The 8,207-nt window shown below is 36.5% G+C and overlaps 2 protein-coding genes across 3 annotated transcripts in view; one reads left to right on the top strand and one right to left on the bottom strand.

Annotated features, from left to right (window-relative positions):
• Positions 1-8,207, top strand: part of PSKH2 (protein serine kinase H2) — a 203,473-nt gene that overhangs the window by 92,044 nt on the left and 103,222 nt on the right. The window contains exon 2 of one of the 2 annotated variants that reach the window (XR_011171441.1): positions 2,422-2,643. The exons of the other annotated variant lie outside the window; for it this stretch is intronic. The gene's annotated coding sequence lies outside the window, so the exon portion shown is untranslated. Of the gene's footprint in view, positions 1-2,421; positions 2,644-8,207 lie in introns of those variants that run through there. 2 annotated transcript variants of the gene reach the window in all.
• ATP6V0D2 (ATPase H+ transporting V0 subunit d2) overlaps positions 343-8,207 on the bottom strand; it is a 34,422-nt gene continuing 26,557 nt past the window's right edge. The window contains exons 5-8 of the mRNA XM_069103609.1: positions 6,730-6,807; positions 2,747-2,923; positions 1,399-1,476; positions 343-1,158 (exon numbers count right to left, since the gene is read on the bottom strand). Coding sequence (XP_068959710.1) covers positions 997-1,158; positions 1,399-1,476; positions 2,747-2,923; positions 6,730-6,807 — 495 coding nt within the window. The 3' untranslated portion in view covers positions 343-996. The remainder of the gene's footprint in view (positions 1,159-1,398; positions 1,477-2,746; positions 2,924-6,729; positions 6,808-8,207) is intronic.

Here is an 8,207-nt window from a genome sequence, read left to right as displayed (position 1 = left end):
GGATAACCTCTTTCACCATTAAAAAAGATGATCCTTTTACCCCAAAATTGCTTTCCCTTTTCATAGGATTTTATACCAATGTACAAAATAATTCACAGGGAAACCCTGCAATGCAGAATTATGGTTCAGTGATTTATTCTGCTGAAGGAATGGTGCAATACAATTAGTCTTTTGTTTTCTTTCTTGAGTCAAAGATACATTTTTCTCAATATATGAATAATATTTTTTAATAGCAGGATAAAAATAACACATTATCAATGACAGATGTGAAAAAAGGAAGTGCTTCAATTATGTAGTGAGAATAAGAATCAACAGATAGACAGTTTGAGTTTTATACTGATGTTATTCATGAGGAAGAGTATGTTCTTGTTGTTGCTGTCTTCCTTCTCTTATCTTGTCTCCTTGCAAGATTATCTATGGGGAATTTATGGAAAAACCTAGACAAGAATAAGGAAGGGTGACATTTGCATTGGTAGCTGGTATATGCACTCACACTGGTGAGATCTGGGTTGAAAAGACTTAACAAATATTAACATGCTTTCATTAAAGCAAAATTAAATTCTAAGTTGTACAGAAAAACTGAATACCCAGAGACCTGGGGGGTAGGGTGGTGGGAAGGGAGGGGGAGAGTCAGGATGAAAGTTCTTGCTATGGATAACTAGGGCAGGGATGCGGGTGGGGGAAGACTTTTAGAATACAAAACAAGCATAAGAAATTACAATTGATTTTAGAATAATTTAAAATTAGGTACTTAGTACTTATTGAACCATGAGCTATAAATGTAAAAATAATGATTTAATTCTGTTAGAAAAAGAAATAATTGACCTATTATTGTGGTGTTAATTTATAATATTTAATAACAGATCTGAGACATGATAAGATGAGGTTTTGTTTAATTTTGTGCAATCCACAGTATATAGCAAAACACCCTTTTATCATTTTCCACAAGAGCACATTTGTCTTTGCTGATTTTCTAACCTTGTTTCTCCCATTGAATTATAAAATTGGAATATAATTGTTAATTTTTGTTCGATGTCTTTGTGAAATACACTCAGCAATCCACACAATATTTCTCATCTCTTGCTCCTTCAGTTTTATGTAAGCATAAAACACTCCATAGTGGAATTGCCTGTTGAAGGTCAGTACATTCAGTTTTACCTGGGAAAGGGAAAGAAGAATAAAGAATATCAACCCTTATGGGGAAAACTGTGCAGTCACAACATACTAAGAGATAAATTGGACACAAAATATACATATTTTTTGCCCATGTGCATTTAAATTGATGATAACCGAAGAGTGTGATGCTGAAAAAGTAAAACAGATGGTCCTCAAGTTAAAATATATAGGTTTAAAAGCCCTGAGTTAGATTAGGATAACTTTTGATATATAGTTTCTCACCTCACGTTCATAAAATACATCTTCCAATGACTTTCCTTCAGGGCCATCACCAACAGCTTCAAATAAGGGCTTGTACTCCTTAAAAAGCAAAAACAGAAATATTGGTGAGGACTTCTTAAAAAGGTAGACTCCCAAGTGAATTGTACATGGATGATTTATGGAATGGCATGGACAAAAATAATTCACTAGAGGAAGGAAGGGAGAGTTATGTTCTATACTTGTAACTAGCAGAGAACCTACCCAGACCAAGGAGATCCATATAAACCTATCACATACCCAAAGTATTTTGGCTACCCATTGGGAAATTTCTTTATAAAACAATCTTTAATTTTGAGGAGATAAACACTCGGTTAAAAATCATTAGTTTTGGAGTAGAAATACTTTTGAAGCATTTCTTTGGAAAGATGCTGGGTATTGTTCCTAAAGAAACAGCCGATAAACAGTATTTTTAGTGCTACAATTAGTTACTTGTTTCCATTGTTTATCTCACCATATAGTTTTACATACACTCTTAAATGATTACAATGGGCCAGACAATGTGCTAGGTAATGACATACAAATAGTGACAGCTTATGCCCTCAAGAATCTTACATTCTACCATGCAACAGCACAGGTAGCTCTGACTACTCTTGGTTTCCCTAAAAAGATTGAAGACTGTGATTGCTGTAGCTTAGGACAAGAATGTTTCATGTACGATAGAGGAATGGCCAGTGAGTCCAGTACTTATGAGCATGCACAGAGAGGACTTCAGAGCATGGATAAGCATTCTGGTCCACTAACCATATAATGAAGAGGAGCATCTTTGATTAGCTCTCTTAACTGGGACTGGAGGCATTCAAAAAGGCACTCATAAACCATAGTCAGGCCTCTTGGTCCGACTTCTTCCCATATGGCTGAGTTCCAGTGAGAGAAGAAAGATAGGGCTGTGAGGATAGAAGTCTCAGACCTTGCCTATCCAAGACTAGCATGTGTATCATGAATGTGGGCTCAGCATTCATCTCAGCATTTGTTTTTTCATTTTAGGCAAAGGAGAAAAGAAATGACTAAGACCTCATGAGTTTTGAAAGGCCAAAAGAGCAAGCCATCAGAAGATTTGAGAATGGAACATATGCCACACATAGCTGCCTGAAAGCTACAGAAAATCTGCATGCTCCAAATCTCCCCAAGCCATTCTACGCTGGAAGCTGGCTTTCCAGTCTCTTCCAAATGGGCAATTGTATCAGTCAACCATCCGGATGTACTATTCATCAGTTCCCAATACACATGAATATGTTTTAAAGCAATAATTAATGAGAATAATGCATCCCACTCTGGGGAAATGAGGGTAGAAAGGCCCATTCTTACTTACTACATAGTTTTCAGCCACATTCTTCATTTGCTCATAATCTTCTACTCTGGCCAGCAGGCGCAATCCTTCTGGATACAGTTTACCACAGGTTGGATACAGTGTCTCTCGGTCTTCTTTGCTCAACTCCGTGCCAAAGGAATTAAGTGTGATGATAAAGGCACGTCTGTCAGCCTCAAACTGAATTTATAAAACACAAGATTACAGAGAGAGCTAATCATCTGCTAAATACTTTGGCAGATGTCGGGATTAAAATGAGGCAAATCCATTTCTGAAACAATCTGATTACCTTTCCTGATCTGCATCTGAATAAGATGTAGCCACATCTTAACACTTTGCAAACCTTAAAGCACTATATACATGCTAACTATAATAGTAGCTATCATTATTATGAATTCTTTTAAACTTTTTCTGTACCAAAGTAGCAAGATGGTACAATGGCTATATGAGTTTATATTTGGGCTTAGATATTTACCATGTGACCCTTGTGCAAGTCACTTAATCTCTGTCTGCCTTGGTTTCCTCAAGTATAAAATGGGATGAGAAAATATTTTATAAAGTGCTTCATGCAGTGCCTGGCACTTACAAAAATGCTTCTTCTCTTCCCTTTCCTTCCCAAAGCAACTGCCCTGTGTTGGGAGAACAAGCATGGAGAATAAATGCAGGTGATGCATTTCACTATATCAGCTCTCAATACCAATCTCTCTCTTTGTCTCTGGTTGTCTCCCCACTCCCCCAACATTGTAATTTGCAATTTGTTTCCACTCTCTTCCACTACAGGTTTTTCCATACACTATTAAGTTCTCAGATAAATTTCCCATGTTATTTTCTGGCAGAACGAAAAAGAATCCTAGACTAATTCCCCAGGAGATCCAGGTTCTAATCCTAGCTCTGTCACTGATTTCATGGTGACCTTGAGGAAGTCACTTCCCCTCTCTAGACCTCAACTTCCTTTTCTCCTTTGCAAAGTAAAGGGATAGAACAAGGCAAGTTCTTTTCTTTTTTTTGCCTTTTGGAGGGCAGTTGGGGTTAAGTAATTTGCCCAAGGTTACACGGCTAGTTTTTTTGTGTGGATGTTAAGTGTCTGAGGCTGGAACTGAACTTGGGCCCTCCTGACTCTGGGGCCAGCGCTTTACTCACTGTGCCACCTAGCCACCTCTTACAAGGCAATTTCTAAGGTCCCTTTCAGTCCTGAAATTTTATGATTCTTCAGTTACTTTTGAAACTCCCATAAAGTTGAGTATACTACAAATTCTTACTGTTTCCTGACAGATTGCTTAGGAAAAGCCCTGTCAATAGGTTTTTGTATAAAAGTAAGATCCTAAGTTCCTTACAGGAGCTTCTGGTTCTGTTTTGGTATGTGTCTAGCTCAGCTCCCTGTACATAATAAAATAATTGATGAATTAGACATGACTGCCGATTCATGGGATTATTGAAGCAGCTCATTGATAGCTTTCATGAAATCATGAAAACCCCATGAATCAGGAGTTGCCTCCTCAGGAGCATTGGCTGACTCTAGTGGATGAGAATGATGTGCTGTCATTAGTTTTCTATTGGGGATTGCTGAGGAATATAAAGGAAGGAACTAGATAATTGTGAGTTTGGGAAAAATCTAGGGCAGGCTGATAGCCAAATGATGCATATGCACTAGGGTCAGTCGTAACAAATTCAAATAGAAAAGAATCACTGGGGCTTCATATTGATTTAGAAAGCCACAGATTGACAATATCTGTGTTGTATTTTCATTTATTTTGTTAAATATTTCACTGTTAATCAATTGCATTTTTATCTGGTTTGGGCAGTGCTTGGGAGGCTGGGCACAAGTTTGATGTCTCTTCATTAAATGATACCCAGTGTTCTTTAACACTCTAAAATTTAATGGGGTTAAGGAGGGAGAATGGGGGCACCATGGATATCCCCCACAAGCCTGCATGAAGCTGTTGATATTATTCTTCCCTGAGAGCATCTTTCCACTTAGAAATAGTGTTTCTTAAAATCACTGACCTAAGTGATTCTGAGGCTGTAGCAGCAAACTGTTCTACATTTATGAAGACAAGGTTCCTAACTCATGAATCAATTATTTTCATGTAGTCATTATCAATTTGTGTGGATGGAGCTCTGCCCTCATGCCATGACCCCTTGTAACTGTTTAAGGGTATATATATATACTAGAAATAGAAGGGTGAGGTCTATGATCATAGAACAAAGCAAAAATAACTAGGTCCATCCCAGGACCTTGGCCTTATTATTGTTAGCAACATAATCTAATGGAGATAAATTAAACATGTCTCCACAAACCATGTGTTTGTTTTATCACTATGTTTCCTTATAAATCACGTGGACAATCCAAACAGTAGAAAAGAGGTTATTTCGGGGCAAACAGCACAGTATGCTTGAAGGTACTTGCCTAACATAAACTTGACCTTATCCTTGCATATTAAAACACTTGTTTAAATCAAAGTTACTATTGTGGAAATCTTGTAATATAAAATTTGTTTGGTATTAACACTAGTTCAGTTTATTGGATGCTATATCAACTAATTTATTTCTAGTTATACATGTTGGCAACCTTGCATACTTATTTATTGTTTAAATGAGACAATAGTCATTCAGTTAATATGCATTTATTAACCACTTTCTATATGCCAGGCACTATGCCAAGTGCTTAAGGATGCAAAGGCAAAACTCCAGTCCCTATCTTCAACAAACTCACTTTATAATAAGAGATAACAAGCAAAAACTTATGTACACATGAGATTTACACAGTATAAATGGAAGATGATCTCAGAGGAAAGGTTCTGATGGTGTGTATGTTGGGGGATGAGGTAAGGGAGACTAAAAAAGACCTCCTGCAAAAAGTGGGATTTGAATTGAGTCTTGAAGGAAGCCAAGGAAGCAAGGATGTGGATGTGAGAGGGTGGAGCATTCCAGGCAGGGGGAACAGCTCATGAAAAGATGGGAAATTGAGTGTTGTTCTTAAGGAACATTGGGTAGGACAAAGTGGCTGGCTCATGGAGTGCATGGAGGGAAGTGAAAGAAGACTGGAAAGGTGAGAAGAGGCCAGGTTGCAAAGGGCTTTAAATGTAAAACAGAACATGTCAGAGCTGAACTGTATAGTATCATAGTATTTGAACTTCAGTATATGTAGTGTTTATCAATACACTATCATGTTTAATACTTATATCAATTCTATGAGGTAGGTAAGATATAATAAACTGTCTTTTACAGATGAGTTAGTTGAGGGACAGAGATAGAGTGACTTCTCCAGAGTTCTAAAGATAGTTAAGTATTTGGTAAAACTAACATATTAACGACAGAATCAGGAATCAGATTTGGATGGGCTAAAATTATGGACTAAGATTAACAAGGAGAAATTTAACAGAAATGTAAAATCCTATCATTGGATTCACATATCTATTTCTACATGTATATAGATACATACATACATATATATAGATACATACATATGTATGTATATAGATACATACCTATTAGAAAATGCATGAGACATATACATTTGTATATATGTATATATGCATGTGAATCCCAGTCAAATAAATCATCATATTTATGTATAGAGAATATATACATACACATGTATATCATATATAGATATGTACACACATAGGAAGGCAAGAAGAAAAAGGGTGAGGGAGGAAATGCTTAAGATAGGTATTCCCAAAAGAATAATTTTATTATATTCTGATATAACAAGGCAATTATGCAATGAGGTAAATCAAGGTCTATAATAAGGTATTATGAGGAAGGAAGGAAAGAAGGAAGGAAAAAAGGAGGGAAAACTTTCCAGTGACTTTTCTACTATATTATCCTGTTTTATTCTACATATACAAACAGCTTTGCCTAGTGTTGGCTTAAATTACAGAAAAAAGAATCACCCAGATGGGTAGGTAAGAAAAATACTGAAAAATAACTGAAAAATGACTTAGACACATTTGGCAGTTTTTTTTAAATGACCTCTTTCTTACCTCAAGAATAGGGCACATTATTTCTGCTGTGACATCACCATGTTCTTTGCAGAATTTGTAGAAAGCCTCAAGGTATGACTTTAAAAAAAATTGTAAGACAATAAAATAAATATATTTTCCTTTAAACAGGTTGAATGATCAACTTACTATGAGTTACTAAATGTTATAATGGGAATTGCATCCTTTTTCCCTGGGAAATATTATATAGATTATGATCTGATTAAAAAAATAGTATGAACTCACGCAATGTAAAGACAATAGCAAAGAGACAGCAGAACTAAGCAAAATCTATAGTCATCATCCATGTCACACTAATTAGCACTTAGCGGTATTGTGAATATTTCACGTTCTCCTAGGTAAACATTTGTCACCCCAAGGAAGTTGAAATCTCTCCTGCAGGGTTCATAGAGCTGAACAAGTTGATTTGACCTGACCATATATTGATTATATCTGATGTATCCTATGTACCTGGCAGAGACAAATAGAGAATGTTTCCAATCACAATTAGGAAACTATTCCAATGGGAACTATGGCCTCTGTAACGCTTCCTTTAAGTACCTTTGGAGAGAGGAAAGTCATCAGGGGAAAAGCAGGTACTCAGACTTCCAGAAAGTCAAGGGACTGTATGCACATCTCCCTGCATTTTGAGGTATTTATTGTGAAAAGTATTAAATTGTGGTGTGAGGGAGCCATAATTCTTATTGAGTGGACAAGACAAAATATCTTTTGCTGATCCTATAATAAATGCTATTCTTAATTTGATAATAAAGGGACTAGACTTGTAATTTTGTTGATATAGGGAACTCTCAGACAAGGAAACGGCTATCAGTATAGGTTGGCACCTTCTTTTCAACTTGGTCTTAAAGAGTTGCCTAAAGGTTAGGTTTAATGATTTGCTTAAGGTCAGACAGTCAGTATGTGTCAGAACTAGGACAACCCCAGGTCTTCCTGTCCTCAAAGTTACCTCTAGTCAATATATCATGCTGCCTTTCCTGGAGTATAAAGGCAAAAATTATAGGAGCCTATAATATATTGGGAGAAAACACACATAAAGAAAACTAAATATAAAATATACATAAAGCATTGGGGGTGGGGTGAGGAGGAGAATTTGGGAGGGTGAGTATGTGTTTCCTATGGAATATGGCACAAGGTGAGCCCTGAAGGACTGTTAGTCATGGATTTCCAGCAATGCCACCTCAGGATGCCATATGTTGTTAGCAAGTGAAAACTGTGTGAATGGGTAAGCAAGGTGATTCAAACTGATAAGCATTTTGAAAGCAAGAGACCATGTTTTATGATTTATTTGAATCATTCAACAATCTAGAATAGTGGCATGAACATATTTATGTCAACACTTAATACTTCTTGAATTAAATGGGGTTTGTGGTTTATACCATGCAAATGTGGCATAAAGGAGCATGGCGTTATGTGGTTGTGGGAATTGACTTAGGAGCATGGCAACTTTTCTCTTTATACCT

The sequence above is a fragment of the Petaurus breviceps genome, unplaced genomic scaffold, assembly GCF_028583685.1.
Source record: "Petaurus breviceps papuanus isolate PSGF00001 unplaced genomic scaffold, PetGlider_PUasm1.0 582, whole genome shotgun sequence".
NCBI classification, from domain to species: domain Eukaryota; kingdom Metazoa; phylum Chordata; class Mammalia; order Diprotodontia; family Petauridae; genus Petaurus; species Petaurus breviceps.
The sequence above is the reverse complement of the archived record's forward strand: the minus strand, read 5'-3'. Positions and strand labels throughout refer to the sequence as shown.